The sequence below is a fragment of the Lactuca saligna genome, chromosome 2, assembly GCF_052625555.1.
Source record: "Lactuca saligna cultivar CGN05327 chromosome 2, ASM5262555v1, whole genome shotgun sequence".
Lineage (NCBI taxonomy): Eukaryota > Viridiplantae > Streptophyta > Magnoliopsida > Asterales > Asteraceae > Lactuca > Lactuca saligna.
The window spans coordinates 167276201-167292916 of NC_136418.1; the positions used below are offsets into that span (position 1 = coordinate 167276201).

Genomic DNA, 16716 nt, shown 5'->3' on the forward strand with positions numbered 1-16716 from the left:
ACTTACACACATACACATACATACCCCCCCCCCCCACCACCACACACACACACACACACCCACACCCACAAACACACACATACATACCCACACACACACCAACCCGCACACACACACACACAAACACCAATCCACACACATACACATACATATCCACCCACACACACACACACACCCACCCACAAACACACACATACATACCCACCCACACACACACACACCTGCACACACACACCAACCCACACACAAACCCACCCACAAAGATACACACATACATACCCACCCACCCACCCACACACACATCCACCACCACCACCACCCCCCCCCCCCACCCACACACACAAACCTACACCTACCCCCACAAACACACACTCGCACCCCCACCCATCCAACACCACCATGACAATCACCGACCTACCACCACCACTAACCCGTCACTAGCACCACCACCATCGCTGCCGCCACCATCACCACCACTGACACAATTGCCGTCGCCACCACCATCGCCTGTCATCACCACCGTCGCCGTCGATCCGCTACTGTCACCGCCCCCACCCACACCCTACCACCACTACCGTTTTCTAAAAATGAAAACCGATAGAAAAATACACATCTAAACACGTTTTCTAATTTTCTAAAACTGAAAATGAAAAATGAATAAGTTTAACTAAACGCGTTTTCAAAAATTTTCAATGAAAAATGAAAACGGAAAATGAAAATCGAAAAGGGAAAACAAAATACGGAAAATCAAAATTGTTTTTCCGTAACTAAACGCAACCTTAGTTATTCTCCTGCTCTTTGTTTAATGGAACAAGAACACAGAAGACAACCATTTAAACAAGGGACATCACATTTTGTGATAGGTGGATTACTTAGAATTACTTACGCGGTCTTCCCTTTTTCTTTTCTAATTTATTTAAATACCAAGGTAGCCAAGAAACCGGTTAAATCCTGTCACAGTGGCGGAACACAGAAGGGGTTGGGGGAGGCCACGGCCCCCAGCTTTTGTAGCCGGTTAATATTAGAATTTATGAAATTAATAATCATATACTAATTATGTGAAAATCAAAACTAATTGGCCCCTCTAGATTTTTATCTACTAAAAACAAGTAATTATGTTCTCTAATTAAAAAAAAATCATAACTATCGTTGTCTAGAGAAAAGTTAAGCAAATCAAAAACTAATTTAAATAATATCTTATCAAAGGAAACATAATTTAAGTAGGAATAATGAATCTTATCAGATCGAACACAAAATTAACATTGGAAACTAAGTAATAACTCTATACAAATACCAAAAAACATAATTACAGACTCCAATCTTCAAAACAAAAGAAAATCATAAATGTTATCACCACCGCATGCAACTAACTGGAGCTTTTAATCCGACTGAAATCAGAATATTCAGGCTAGATTTTCATTTGAAAACATAACTCTTCCGTCGGACCACCGCAATGCAACTTATCAGGCCTTTTGCTCTCTCCTCGCCAGGTTAGTTATGTCTTCTCCACCTACTTCTTGTCCTTTATCATCGCCGAGTTGTTGGAGCCAAATGCCAACAGAAGTTTTGCTTCTATTGTTCGTGCTCTCCTCTCCGTCGGAATGAGGTACGCATCATCTCTATTTCTCTTTCAGTTGCTCAAACCTAATAGATCTCATTTGTATATATGAACCCAGTTCAAAAAAAAAAAATTGTATATATGAATATTAATATGACGTGACTTAGTAATGCAGTAAAAACTTTGAAACAAGTAATCTAACTGTGTATATGTAAGCTTGTAGCCTCTATCATAGCTATAAAAGTACAGATTAATAATAATAACAAATAGTGTTATCTACGTTTGTAGATATATTACAATTTACAAATAATTCTTAATTTCAAAATCTATTTAGTTTTGAACAGACGATTAATTTTCAAGCTTTATAAAATAGATACAATCTTAAATTAGTTTTTAAAGATTCAATGGACCAAATTTTAATATATAAAAGACATTAACTTTGGAGTGGTAAAGAAATTATAGATTATTAGTTTTTTATTTTATTTTTTTATTTTTATCAAAATATCAGTTTTTTTTTTAAAAAATCAATGTATTATTATTTTTATTTAATGTTTGTTAATTTTTTTCATGTAATTTATATTAAAATGAAAATATGGTAATCATAGGTTAATTTTCTTTATATAATTTGTGTGAAGTTTAAGTTTCGACCCCTCTAGTGTTATTGTTTGTGTTCCGCCATGCACATGTCTAAAAATAGTGGGATTGATATGAAATAGTTTAACATTAATGACCAATTGCATAAAAAAACTGACGACCAAAGACAAAACAAAATTCGATTGTGCCTAAACAATTTAAAAGATTTCATCTCAAGCATTAAGAAAGATAAATGTTATCATGTGTCTATCAATTAACAAGGGTCAGTAATCACATAATCACATGACAATCACTTCTAACTTTTCCATTCTCTACTTCGAACACATGGACGATCCGGACTTGGCTGGATATTTTAGGATTGGTCCAAAACAAATGCGGCTTGAATACTATATCCATAAACTGATATGAAACGTTAACCCAATACAAAATAAACGAGCATTGTAGAGATATTTCAATCAATTTGATTAAAGAGATTGATACGACACCAAAAATAAACAAATAAGATTAGGGTTGAGGATTTCAATTCAAATATGACCTAAAATGAATTCGTTTATTTAGATGTATTTTTTGTTTTTTTTTTATTTTTTTATTTTTTTTTATAGATAAACTATAAACACCCAAAACCAAAACCATATGTAAAAGAAAGACTTTGGTTGAATCATTTTGTAACGTGGAAGCGACTTAGTTGTTGCTTAGGTCAAGACTTAATTTTCAGTGTTTTCGTTCTCTTCCAAACTATACAATCCATTCAATCACTCTCTTCTCCTCATGGTCCCGTCCCTCCGCCTCCCTAACTCCTACTAGTTCCACTTTTTACTCTATACTATGAATCTAGCTATTTCGCTTCCCAACTACTATTTTTTTTTTCTGCCTACCAAACTCTTACTATTTCAACATGTTTAGTGAATCAACCTTACATGACAGACACATTCAGATGCCTAACGCAAATATAAAACACTATACGAAGATAAAATGATTGACACGACTTTACAAGATAATTAAAAGAGTTGGGTTATGATCAAACTATCTCAAGCCATTTACTGTCTCGACACGAAGCCACACATTTGTTGGGTCTAATAGAGTTATGGTTCTTTAGAAGAGTCTAAGCCACCAATTTTGTGTATATAAACTATAAAGGATTTTTGATCCTCATAAATAAGATATATATCTAGTTTTTGAATATTTTTAGAGAGTTATCTCTGATCCACTGAAGTTTTTTTTACCTATAAATAGCATATTACACATAAAAATACAACATTCTATTGACAACGAAGGGTAGGTTGAGTTTGACAAAGTTGGTTTGGTTAATGCTTGTTAGTTGTTAATTGTTTGGGTTCCAGTTAAGGCAAGTGCTGAAAAATAGAGGGATGGCTAGAAATGAAAATTAGCATAGCTAAAGGCCGGAACTTGAAACTTGTGGAAGTTTGATGTGCAGCGAAAGATACACGGAAGATGGTACTACTGAATGGTTGATGGACAAGTCCAACCAATCGTCAATCATACATCTACAATAAATCTACAATAAGAATAATGAAAATCAATTTTTTAAAATTAAACAATCAGAAAAGCCAAGTAAAATAAAATAAATTAAGAAAAGAAAAAAAAAATCCGACCTGCCGGATTCGAACCAGCGACCTAAGGATTTCAGTCGTATGTTTTCCACTACAGTCCTCCGCTCTACCAACTGAGCTAAGGTCGGTTTGTTATCGATTGCTTCTATTAAATATTAATCCTTATGTCTAGAAAAAAAAATTTCTTTAAATATTTTAGTACTATATGACTATATGAGTTTTACAGCACCCCTCTAGGAGTTGAAATTTATTTGGTGATGTGTATGATTAAATAGTTAGTACAGCCTTAACAACTATTTTACGTAAAACATTTGTTTAGTTTTGAGATCGGTCTGCAAGTATGAAGTAATTGCAAATAATGGTTTAACAAATACTGTATTAATGTATTATTCAAGTGTTTTGTATTAATTTTTCACGAATATTGTTATGAGAATATAACTATACCATTTAAAAATATAGATAATGAATAGAGAATATTGAAATAGTAATTATTTTTAAGGTTATTGTCACTCTAACATTTATCTTTTGTGATTTTTTTTTTTGCCTTTGAAGGGTAAAAACTTATGTTTTACCGGTTAATTTCATATCTTTACCTATTTTTAATTGTTGCATTGCCTTGTCAATTGTCAACTAAACAGGTGAGTCAACAATAAGTTAGTGGTGAGTCTACTCACCGTTGCTATGTAAGCCAAAAGTTATTACGTTCATTTAGTCAACTGCCGACTCAAAGTTTATTATATTAATCTACCCCACCTCCATCAATAGAAGAAGTTTCACCTTCTTTAACAGTTGATGTTTGGAATTTCTTAAACCAAATCTACACATAAATTAAAGTTACATTGAAGTGTTCTTGAAGATGAGTTCTTATTCAACAATAGCTCAGATCCAACCCTGAAATTAATGACCCCTATCTCCCACATTTTTTCTTTTGTCTGCAAATCACTGGCAATATAACGAACAATCTTGTTCCCTTTCCACCGATTCAAATGCCCCCAGTAACAAAACATAGATTCAGAACATCAAAACTATTAATTAGCCCTGAACTTCACACTTCAGGACTTCGATTTCATCTCTTGAGTCATCAATTTCAGAATCATAACTAACAATCAATTATGACGATGGAACGGAATTCTTCAAACATTTAACGGGAAGATGATTTACAGAAACGGAAAATGAGGAGAAGTGAAACATGGAGGAGATGAAGTTGGAGTCTATTGAGAGGTTATTCGAGAGTTGGAAGGTTTCGCCATGGCAGAACCAACTTACATCTCGTGCTTTCGTCTTGAGTTTTATTTTGGGGATTATATCCAGGTGCATCGTTATGAAGCTTAATCTCATAGCCAGAACTATAAACTTCCGATCATAGAACACGTCGCTTCACAACATATCAAGGAGTAAGAGTACCAGAGCACCGTCAAATAATAATGGGACATTAACACCACCGGTATGCCACCGGACGATACTCTGAAACCAACCGACCTGATGTGAGTCTCACACCGCAGGCGTTGCATAACGTCTTCGGACCACACATAGTTGTTCTCCATTGTAAAGTCTTCTCCGATGCGCAACGAGTGCAACACTTAACGGCGCCGTTTCCGACATTGTGTCACAAGATGAAGAAGCAGTCGACATATGATTCTCTCTCTCTTCGTTTTGGATGTAGGTACCGGGGATGTAGAGCACCGAAAAGTAATGGAGCTCTGTCTGCAAAAGGAGGTGATTAGGAAGGGGTTAGGGTTTGTTGACAATTTCAGTTGATCAAATCCACGTGACATATAAAAACTGATGATTAGAAAAGAGTTCACCGGGTGACCCCTTCATATTTTGATAATGACATTTTAGGACGGTAAAACACAAGTATGTATCCCTAAAAGGCAAAAAAATAAAAAATCGCAAGGGATCATTTAAATATTGTTGGGCTATAATGATAATAACCTTAATGACAATTTAAACATTGTTGGCCTATAATTACGTTAATGACAATTTCAGTTGACCCTTATTTTTAATGACAAGAACCCACAATGGAGCATTATTTTTCAATATCCACTCGTGACTCGACTTGCAATGTATTACTTTTCAATGGCTTCCGAACATGAGTGGAAATGATGAACTCCACAAACCCCTACTAATCCAGAGGGAGACGGATAGTTTGAATCCTTTTCATCCATTTCTAATTAGAACAAATCAACCCAATCGAAGCAATCCCTCCCCTATTGAAGATTGAACGAGAGGTAAAGATTCAATATCTATGAATTCCAATTTCCAGATGCTGCTTATATTTATGCGCCACATATTAATCGAGAAACATCAGTACGTTTTCTGTAACCTAGTTAACATTACTAATAACGCCCAATAAACATTAAAGATCCACTATTAAGCACTCTCCGGCTCGCAGGAATTGCCGATTTTCGATCTGATTTTTAGATATTCAAACGCACAACATTTGGAACTCTAATTTGGCCTATACTTCTTTAGTTTCTTATGTCCATAATACTTCGATTCTAGTAACTTTTGCACAGTTGGATATGATTATCGAATTTAAAGTTAAAGACCTAATTTGACCTTCAAACCTCAAACTTTGACTATTTCTGGAATGATTGTAGTAATTGATAAGGGGTGTTCGTTACTGAATGGAAAATTTGAGATGTAAGTAGGGTAGTTTATGATTTTAGAGTTACCAATTTCTTTACTATTGTTGGTGATTCGGTTTGTTGTGAATGGTGTCCGAAACTGACCAGAAGAATACTGCCTTGCTGTTTAGAATGCCATTAACATACCCTAATTGGACATTGTGAAAAGGAGATTTTAAGTTTTTAACAATGGTAAACGAGCCACATTTGTTTCTCTATTTAATCATATTCACTTTGTTTATTAGTAAAAAATCATAAATTCAAGTTGCAAGTGAGTTTCCAACAAGATTGTGCATAATTTTCTCACTCTTGCTTTCTTTATCTGCCATCAATACAGATCGTTAGTGTGTCCCTTTTGATAATCAAAGATGGACATTGATGGAAGCAATTCTCTCAATAATGGTAACCCAAATTCGAAGGGTTCTAAAATTGTGAATGAAGAAAGAAAGTCCACGAAAAGGGATGTCTCAAATCCTCTATTCGTTAACCATGGTTCGTCCTTTAATCACTCTATTTTCATCTTCTGTTCACTAAGCCACATTAATATGTAGAATCTATGTGTAGTAGTAGTACATTGTACAACAAATTTACTTATCTAACAATCATAAGTGTATAAAGATGACGTGATACAATCATTTTAAGCAGCATTGATCATCACAAAAATCCACTTTTTTTTTTCTTTTTTTTTTTTTTCTGCAGCAGAATTGGCTTGGCATGAGATGAGAAGAGCTTGGGTTGGTGATGGATCTCAAACATCACATACCAAGTTTAGACAGCCCATTCTCAGGTTTGACTTTCAACTTTCAAGATCCCATTTTTATACAAGTGAAAAATAAGAAAATTTCTTGAAAATTTGTCTTTCTCTATGGTCTTCTGTTACAGTTGGACTACAAGTTTTGAAGATTTGCTCTCATCTGGTGAAACATTCCCTGAGCCGATTCCATTAGCTGTAAGTTGTTGGTGTTATGGATCTTCCCATAATTGTGTGTTTCATATGTGACTGTTGGTTTTTTGCAGGATGTGGTGGATCTTTTAGTTGACATCTGGATCGAAGAAGGTCTATACAACTAGATTGAATGTCATCATATTATACATGTAGATGTAGTGCACAGGAATTACACTGTTGCAACATCCATAAATTATAAACATTGTACTACAAAGTACAAATAGATTAGATTTGTCACGGATACTAGTTGGCTTTACCAAATTTGTCTTTGTTATTCTCAAAAGGTTTTGATTAGTAATTTTTTTTTCTCGTTTCAATATTTTAAAAAACCAGACATTCTAAGATTAAACTTGATCAATTCCACCAGGAACCTATAAGCGGCAACTAGATATATATATATATTTATTATCTTTTCTTATTCTTTATTTTTAGTTTCTTTCTTTTGTTGTAGGATGCAATCATGCAAATTGTGTATTGGTAAGTTGTATATAAGCTTTTAGAAGACTCATATTATTATGATTAATACCAAACATGTGACGAATTCTGAGTTATATTGGTTGCTTTTTTGCAAGCACCATGTTTGTACAATTGTAATGACATTTATCAACCTTCAAACAACATTGATTTTGCATCAAGTCTATTCAATTTGTTCCTTCTTTGGAATTTGCTTCAGCGGAAATAAAAAAGAAACATAAAAACTTGTAATTTAATCAACAACAACATAAGCCAAATGGTAAAAGTCTTTAGGTAAGGTTTTCCTTTGTAATTTTCAAAGGAAGGAATTCTGGGTATAATGCATTGATATCAACTAAGCCTTACAACATACAAATACAACATGAAGAAGCTTTAGGTTTATTAGTGGGGAAGAGAGGATCCTTAATAAATCATGTGAAAAAACTTGGATGTTGTAACACCTTCTGGACATAACTCCCATTCACTAGGTTGAAAACTCCAACAGTTAGTTGACTGCATTATTAAATTGGGTGTCACGAGTCAGATCTCAGTTATAGCCCATAAATTATATGCTTAAAGAATCAATAAAAAGATGAGAAATTGATATCTTACATCTTCTCCATATATCACCCTCAATGGGCGTCAAGAACTTGACTCATTGAGAAGCTATCACACTATTACTACAAGGAAGTGCAAAGATTAACTGTGTATTAATCTTGATTATCTAATCAAGTAACAAGATAGAAAGAAATAACATATACAAAAGTCAGAAAAATGATTCAAGTAGAGAAAATAAAACCTCAGATCTTGTGGTTTGATTGACATTAAGCTTCACAAGCATCAATTCCCATTCTACTGGAAAGATCTTCCTTCCACCTAATGCATCAAAAATTCAAAACAGAATTGAACAACTCAGAAATTAACTGATTAAGACAAATAAGACAACTCAGAAGCACATGTACCTGGTTAGATGAATTTTCATGAAATGTGGCATCTAGACAATCTTGGAAAAATCTTTCTTTCTCGATTAACCTGCACATGATTAAGTGATTAACAATCAAAATACCTCAAAGCTTTTCAAATGACAAAAGGCAGCAATGTAAACAGACTTTGCAGGGTTTTTCTGCTTACAGCAAGCCATACAGACATGCTTGGTCTTCCTTAGCCTTGTGTCCCCATGGAAGACATGAAAACAGCTTCCCAACAAGATCTCTTCTTTCATAAGGCCATACACCATTTCTGCTTACACCATTTTTTTCTGCATGTAGGTCATTTTTACAAGATTTAATTTACTTTATTTGTCGATGTAAGTCGAAAAAACTTTTTAAGCACCTCCTTTGATGCATTATCCAAGTTTCTTTTGTTCAACAAGTCGACTAGGTTTATTGATGTGTGTGCATCTGCAGAAAAACCAGCATCAACCATTCTTCTCACAAATTGAACAGCCATTCTTGTTTCATTCCATTGAATATACCCCTGAATTATTATATTAAAAGTAAAACCATCTGGCATGCATCCTTCAATCATCATTTCTTGCAACAACTGATATGCATCCTTAAGTTTCCCATTCTTAAATAATCCATTCATCAAAATATTATAAGTACGAATATTAGGCTGCAACCCTCTTGAAGAAAGATCCCGAAAAAGCCCCTCACCCTCATCAACTTTCCCAGCTTTGCACATTCCATCAATGAGAATGTTATACAGAACAATATTAGGAACCAATCCATCATCTTTCATTATTTTGTATAGTTCAATGGCCTTGTTAAACTTCTCATTTTTAAACAAAGAATCTATCAGAGTGGAATAAGTAACAATATTTGGAACTAGGTTATGATGTTTGATGTCATCAAAAAGAGATAGTGCATCCTTGAGTCTCCCAACATGACACAAGCCATTGATGAGAGTGTTGTAGGTCACAATAGTTGGAGTAACTTCCTTTTCATACATTTCATTCTTCAGACTCAAAGCTTCACCTATCATTTTGCTCTTGCAGTATGCATTAATCAGGATATTATATGTATAAAAACCAGGATGAAACCCAAAAGTAGGGAGTTTCCTAAATAGTTCCTCACCAACATCAACTCTTCCTGCTTTGCACATACCATCAATGAGGATATTGTATAGAAGAATATTAGGGGCAACTCTAATCTCTTCCATAGCTCTTTCAAACGCTATTGCCTCATTAAATTTGCCATTTTTAAACAAAAAGTTTAACAGAATTGAGTAAGTAACAACATCTGGAACCAGACCAGAATCTTGTATTTCATCAAAACGTAAAAGTGCATCCTCAAGTCTACCAGCTTGACACAAACCATTAATGAGAGTGGTGTAGGTTATAATATCAGGAGCTATTCTCTTTTCAGACATTTCCATGAAGAGGCTCAAGGCTTGATCTATCTTTTTGCTCTTGCAGTAACAGTTAATTAAAATGTTATAGCTGATAACATCAGGGATACACTGATATGATATCATGTGATTGAGCGTATTATGTGCTTCCTCAATCTTGCCATCTTTACAGAATGAATGAGCTAAAATGTTAAAGGTCACCACGTTTGGTGAGATGCTTTGAATTACCATTTCATCGAAGAAACCTTGTGCCTCTTCCCTTAAACCTAAATTGCATAAACCTTGAATTAAACAATTGAATGTGACAATATCCGGTTGAATACCTTTATCTCTCATTTCGAAATAGATATCCACAGCTTCAGTAACACGTCTGCTTTTACAAAGCCCATTGATGATGTTATTGTAATGGGTTGTGCTTGGATTACAGGGTTTGCTTTTTTCCATCTCCCTGTGTGTAGGAAGAGCAGGTCGGGCGTCGCCTGACATGCAGAGCCTGTTTATCATCCGGAGAGTTACTACATCAGCTTGAAACCCTAAAATTGCTTGAGAAATGTTACGATTGGCATGAATATGATTAAATTGATCAATTGGGGCAATAGATGGAGTCTCAACTATCCGATTAAACGGAAGCAACGAATCTCTCAGCTCACAGCTTTCGTTAAGAATTAATTTTCGAGAGGGAAATTGAATTTGAGGATTTATAAAAGCAGCAAGAATATTATTTTGAAACAAGAAAACCGGGAAACAGAGGTAACCAGGAAGCAACTTACCATTTCGACGAAGAACAAAAGCAGCCTTCTTCATTGGCAAGGCTCTGTGCCTCTGTCCTCTAAACCCTAACTAAACCCTCAAATTGCCTAGCCCATCATGAACTATACTGAATTCAAGTAAACTGCCTCATCATACATACCAAACTTCGATTCTTTGGACTACGGTGACCTAGGCTAACAACTACTTCAGGTTCAATGGCGAGAGTAATTTAGAAATTCTATAAAGTTCTCGACACCTAATCATTTTTATAAAAAGTTAAAATATAATCTAATCATTTTTTTTTTTTAAACAATGCAATTTTAACCAATAAAAATATTTCAAACATTAATTAGGGTTGTCTAAATGGTAAAATATGGTGTCTTCTTGGTAAATTTTAATGGTTTTAACTCAAATTATTATTTTATTAGTTGTAGATCCATATGAGATTAATAAAAAAAATATCTATGAATTTAGTATACATTTATTATATTTAAATATTATATGAAATTTAATAAAATAAAATTTAATCTAAAATTACCATAAAATGACGGGATATAATGCATAAGAGAGGTCTAGGATCATCCGCATATTGAAGAACATTTATTTCAATAAAAAAACAAGAAAAAAATAAAAATAAATCTAAAAAAACTAAAAATGGCAATATAGTCATTTCATCTTTACAAAGATGAAACATATGAATTTATCGATATAAAAGAAATGTGCGAATTAATTTTAAAAAAATAATTGTTATACATATATTTTAGAGATCGACTAAAAAATATCTAATTTATCATATAGAATAATGCGAACATTTGGATTGACCGGACCGGATTTTGGATTGGACCGGACCGGATAAGACTTACTGGGTCCCGATCTGGGTTCGGATTAGACTGGACCAAATAAGATTTAGATATGCTTGTTTAAAAAATTTCACAGAATGCAAAAGTTTAAATCAAATTCAAAATCAGTTTTTACCTAGAACCGACCGGACCGGACCGATTTTAATAAAATCCTAGAACCGAGAACTGGTCCGAGGTCCAAAAAAGGTCCCAGTCCATGTCCGGTTCACCGGTCTAGCCCGGTATGTGAGTCCAAATGTCTATTCTTAATAGACATTCTATTTAGTTTTTTTTTTTTTAATATTTTTATTGGTTGAAATTTTATTTTTTTTTTTAGAAAAAAAAAACTAATTATAAATAGTTAGTATGTAAATTGAGATGCAACCGTGTAATTTAAGGGGTGTTTGGATAGGAAAAAAAAAGGATGATTATTGTTTATTCCTACCACAATAAGATAACTTTAAGTGTTTGGATAAAATCTTTAAAAATCAGTTTATAATAAGCATTTCTCTCCATACTTGGGGGGTGTTTGGGATTGTGGTTTAAAAGTGCTTATTTGCTTATTAGTTTTTTGAAAAGCTAATAAACCAAAAAAAGTGTTTGGCAAACTCAACACTTTTCAAAATGGCTTTTCCATAAGCTTTCAATAAGTATTTTTTAATAAGCATGGAAAACGTGGTTTTTTGAAACTGCTTATGCTTTTCGGCCAAACTAACTTCAAAAAGCATTTTTTAAACCAAACACTTTTTAACTTATTGACTTATTGGCTTTTTCACTGTAAAAACTTATCCAAACACTTTTTAAAAAACATTTTTTACCACCACTATAAGCAAATAAACACTTTTATCTAAAAACATTTTTTTTAAAAAGCACTTCCAAACACCCTCCTATTACTTATTGTTCGATCACACCACAAATAAAAAACTAATAACTAATCCAAACACCCCTTACTAGTTTTAAACAACCGACAACATAGAGGATTTTTAAATTGATATGAACGGTCCAAAACATTTCTTCCTTATTGGTGAGTGAGGGCAAGAACTTTTCGAAGGTGAAGAGAGTGCATCTGAATATGGAGAACAGTGAAGTGTTGAAAGCAACAGAGACACAAAAGCCAGTCAATCGTCATGGTAACCTAGTCACTGCTTCCAGCGATGAAAACCTCAAAGACATTTTTCACCATATCAGAACTTCCAAATCCGCAGTATGCTAACTAATCTCTACCCCTATTGATTAAGTTTACTTCATAGTTTTCTGTTCGACTTTACCAATATATGCTCTTCCTTGGATTTCCAATTGCAGGCGGTGATCAATTTTGGTGCATCCTGGTATGTCTGCTTCTGATTCTATGAACTTTAATTCTCTTTTCGAGCTTCACTTAGATATGCTTATAAGCGGTAGTCGGTTTAAATTATGGACGCTGTACGAGAAGTTCCAACACAACTTCTGTTTTGAGTTTGGGATTGTGTCATCAAACATGTACCCCAGGTGTTCGATGAAAAACCCAATTGAAAAATGACTGGTCTAGTTTCCTCAAGGTACTTAAACTGCACCCAAAATATGACACTAAATGCAAGTGGATGTCATGTGCTTAAAAAGAGAGAAAAATTGGAAGGCTTGGTGGCAATAGTTAGTGAACATGCATCTAAGCATATGTTCCATAGAAAAGGATCCATCCATGTTGAGAACTCAGGTTTCTGCCTCCTTGATTTCGTGGATAAACACAAGTTAATTTCCCTTTTCTTTTAAGTGTGTTCTATAAATTCCTGTTTACAGTTGCTTAATCAGCTGCCTTGCTGTTGAGAGTTCCTTATTTAGTGTTGCTCAATCACGTGCTTAAACACTAAAAACAACATTAATTGCATCTTTAATATTAGCTTATAGAAACGATCATGATATTGTAATTTTAATAGGCTAAAAATATCTAAAAACAAGAACGTCTAAAGGATTATTTGGTATGTACAAATTACAGGTGCCATGCTTGTGGACAGATCCTGCCTTCATTTAACAAGTTAAGTAACAAGTTCCCCAAACTCTCTTTCATATATGCAGATATAGATGAATGCCCAGAAACAACTCAGCACATCCGATACACTCCCACTTTCCACTTCTTTAGAGATGGTGAACGCGTTGATGAGATGTTTGGTGCTGGCGAAGAAAGGTTGCACGATCGCCTCTGGCTGCATTCCGACTCCTAATTTGCAAATTTCATCATCTCCTTTATTCAACTTGTACTATGTAAGCTTAAACTTTAAACTAATTCAAAACAAATCTGATGATGCTATTATTGAATAATGATAAACACAGCTTTTGTAACTCAATTCAACAAGTTCAGTAGATAAAAATGGTTCAAAGATTACATATAACATAGGCTTCTCCATCAATACCAAAAAAAAAAACATAAAACCCCTAAACATAAAAAAAAAAAAAAAAAAAAAAAAACATAAAAACACAAAACAAACAACATTCAACAAAAAGTATCATCTTTTCAAGTGTCTGTCGTCCACCTTTTGGCAAGTGGCAAAAGAATCATCACATTCTTCTGAAACCGTTACAAATCAAGCTTTAGGCTTGAGAACCTTAACAGTCTCCCAGGTGAAGTCAGGATCCTCACGACCAAAATGCCCATAAGCAGCAGTCTTCTGGTACCTAAAGTTTCCACCTCTCTTCAAATCAAGGTTAATAGCCATCATCCCTGGCCTGAAGTCAAAGTTCTCCTTGATCAAAACAAGAATATCCTTATCCGGAATAGTCCCAGTCTTGTAAGTGTCCACAAACACTGAAAGAGGCTCAGCCACACCAATAGCATAAGACACCTGCACAATGCACCTACGTGCAAGTCCCGATGCCACAATACTCTTAGCTGCTTGCCTAACAATATAAGCACCACTTCTGTCCACCTTAGTTGGATCTTTCCCTGAGAAAGCACCACCTCCATGAGCCCCCCATCCTCCGTATGTATCAATAATAATCTTCCTCCCGGTCAAACCCGCATCTCCATGGGGTCCACCAATCACAAACCTCCCAGACGGGTTCAAGTGAAAGATGGTGTTGTCATCAAGATACTGAGCCGGGATCACAGGCTTAATCACATGCTCCTTAAGATCAGCAGCAATCTGGTCGTTTGTAACAGTCTCATCATGTTGAGTTGAGATCAACACAGTGTGAACCCTGGTTGGGACCATGGCACCGTTGTCGTTATGGTACTCAACAGTGACCTGGGTCTTGCCATCGGGTCTGAGCCATGGGCAGGTGTTGTTCTTTCTGACCTCGGTCAGCTTAGCACCAAGCTTGGTTGCAAGGACATGGGTGAGTGGCATGAGCTCTGGGGTTTCATCGGTGGCATACCCGAACATGTGACCTTGGTCTCCAGCACCAATGTCTTCTGGCTTCTTGGTGAGGTGACCATGGACACCTTGGGCAATGTCGGGGCTTTGTTGCTCGATGTTGACCAACACCTTGCAGTTGTCAGCATCAAGACCGACATCAGCGGAGGTGAATCCGATTTCTCTGCATGTGTCACGGACGATCTTTTCGTAGTCCACGGTAGCTTTGGTGGTGATCTCACCGAAAACCATCACCATGTTGGTCTTGGTGCAGGTCTCACAGGCAACCTTGCTTTCAGGGTCTTGTTCTAGGCAGGCGTCCAAGATGGCATCTGAGACTTGGTCGCAGAGTTTGTCTGGGTGTCCTTCGTTGACAGACTCGGATGTGAATAGGAAGGTCTCCATCTCTTAACTGAAACAAGCAAGATAGAAAAGAATTTAGTGTGGGAGAAGTTGTCAATTTGTTGTGTTATAATATTGCAGTAAACAATGTTACAGATCCATAATGTTCTCTTCACATAATTGTTAAAACAAGTAGCATAATTGAAGTAGATATCAGGGATTAGTAATAGTCTCGTGATAGCAACATGATCTGCTATAAAACTGGAGTTGGAAACTTTTTTTATCCAAAAACAGTGGGCTTGACACTTGACAGCAAACAATGAAAAAGGGAGACGATCTATTTTAACTAATGGGGTACGAATTGATAAGGTTGGTTTTGGAGTTGATCTATATAAAGAAAACTCATGGATGCTTCTTTGTTCTGAGTTACAAGTTCTGACACGTACTACTGAGATAAATTGGGTTTAAATGGCAAAACAGATGAAAAAGTAAGTCATAAACGACAAGATCTGTCATCTAGCAATGGAAATTAACACTATTCCTGAACAACTATCAACAATATTTCAAATGAGGACACAAAAGAACAAAAGATCTTCGCGCCGACACCAGCAAAAGCAAATGAGGGACAGATTTATCATGCAATTTACACATTTAAAGCTACAGGAGCAATAGATCGAAGTAGCGTTTATTCAGATCTAACAGATTAAGCATAAAGTAAACGAATCACAAGTAAAAGAACTTTAGGGATAAGATCCACGATCTGAAATAAAGAATAGAAGTAAACAGATCTACAAGTTCAGGGCAGAAATACAGTCGAAACGAAGTTTAATAGATGTGATTCGAAGAAATGGTTCGTACCTCTTTTGGGGTGGAGAGAAAAATATCAAAATCTTCAGATCCAGAGAGAGATTTGGGGAAGAATCAGAGAGAGACGATTTGGTAACAAGTGAGTGGGTATGAATTTATAGGTGCGAATGGGATGGGATGCGCGTTGTACAGCGAGAAATCACCAACCCTTTGGATGTGGACCCCTCACCAACCCCTTTGCGTGGGTCCCTTTCACCAACCATTATCCACCATCGCGTAAAAAAAAATCAACTTACGTTTTAACCTAAACAATAGTCGGATTTATATCAACTATCAAGTTAATCGAGTTTTTAAATCAAACATGGGATGTTTTTAAGATTGTTTATTGGAAATACTAATCGATGTATTTTATTACTGTTTCACACTGGTAAAGCTTAAATAAAAACTTATTGATAAAATTTTTCTTGTCTAGTTGTAAACTGTAAAGTCTTGATTCGTCATTTGATTTTGTAGTTGCTCGGCAAGCTAAGCATATGGTTTTTTTTTTTTTT

The 16716-nt window shown here is 35.2% G+C and overlaps 4 protein-coding genes and 1 non-coding gene across 12 annotated transcripts; 2 read left to right on the forward strand and 3 right to left on the reverse strand.

Annotated features, from left to right (window-relative positions):
• Positions 1–3759: 3759 nt before the first annotated feature.
• TRNAY-GUA (transfer RNA tyrosine (anticodon GUA)) lies at positions 3760–3851 on the reverse strand. Its single transcript is given in 2 exon segments — positions 3760–3795; positions 3815–3851. It is a non-coding gene; the product is annotated as a tRNA-Tyr (tRNA).
• A 1901-nt stretch (positions 3852–5752) lies between these two features.
• On the forward strand, positions 5753–7597 carry LOC145032658 (uncharacterized). 2 transcript variants are annotated; one of them, XM_078981553.1, is made up of 5 exons: positions 5753–5954; positions 6691–6845; positions 7056–7140; positions 7236–7302; positions 7371–7597. In XM_078981553.1, the coding sequence occupies exons 2-5, from the start codon at positions 6722–6724 to the stop codon at positions 7422–7424; spliced, it is 330 nt and encodes a 109-aa protein (XP_078837679.1). In that variant the 5' UTR covers positions 5753–5954; positions 6691–6721; the 3' UTR covers positions 7425–7597. The 2 variants fall into 2 exon arrangements, with proteins under 2 accessions (XP_078837679.1, XP_078837678.1); XM_078981552.1 differs by having other exon boundaries at positions 5754–5954; positions 7053–7140.
• Positions 7598–8021: 424 nt separating this feature from the next.
• On the reverse strand, positions 8022–11090 carry LOC145032654 (uncharacterized). Of its 7 annotated transcripts, none has more exons than XM_078981548.1 (6): positions 10872–11090; positions 8862–10594; positions 8715–8784; positions 8552–8628; positions 8365–8432; positions 8022–8265 (listed from the first exon to the last, which is right to left on the reverse strand). In XM_078981548.1, the coding sequence occupies exon 2, from the start codon at positions 10585–10587 to the stop codon at positions 9037–9039; it is 1551 nt and encodes a 516-aa protein (XP_078837674.1). In that variant the 5' UTR covers positions 10588–10594; positions 10872–11090; the 3' UTR covers positions 8022–8265; positions 8365–8432; positions 8552–8628; positions 8715–8784; positions 8862–9036. The 7 variants fall into 7 exon arrangements, with proteins under 7 accessions (XP_078837674.1, XP_078837673.1, XP_078837672.1 ...); XM_078981547.1 differs by having other exon boundaries at positions 8862–10634; XM_078981546.1 differs by having other exon boundaries at positions 8884–9010; positions 9085–11090.
• A 1564-nt stretch (positions 11091–12654) lies between these two features.
• Positions 12655–14140, forward strand: LOC145032657 (thioredoxin-like 3-3). Its single transcript, XM_078981551.1, has 3 exons — positions 12655–12894; positions 12993–13018; positions 13663–14140. The coding sequence occupies exons 1-3, from the start codon at positions 12763–12765 to the stop codon at positions 13886–13888; spliced, it is 384 nt and encodes a 127-aa protein (XP_078837677.1). The 5' UTR covers positions 12655–12762; the 3' UTR covers positions 13889–14140.
• Positions 13999–16364, reverse strand: LOC145032656 (S-adenosylmethionine synthase 2). The gene is made up of 2 exons (XM_078981549.1): positions 16217–16364; positions 13999–15428 (listed from the first exon to the last, which is right to left on the reverse strand). The coding sequence occupies exon 2, from the start codon at positions 15419–15421 to the stop codon at positions 14249–14251; it is 1173 nt and encodes a 390-aa protein (XP_078837675.1). The 5' UTR covers positions 15422–15428; positions 16217–16364; the 3' UTR covers positions 13999–14248.
• Between the last annotated feature and the right edge of the window lie 352 nt (positions 16365–16716).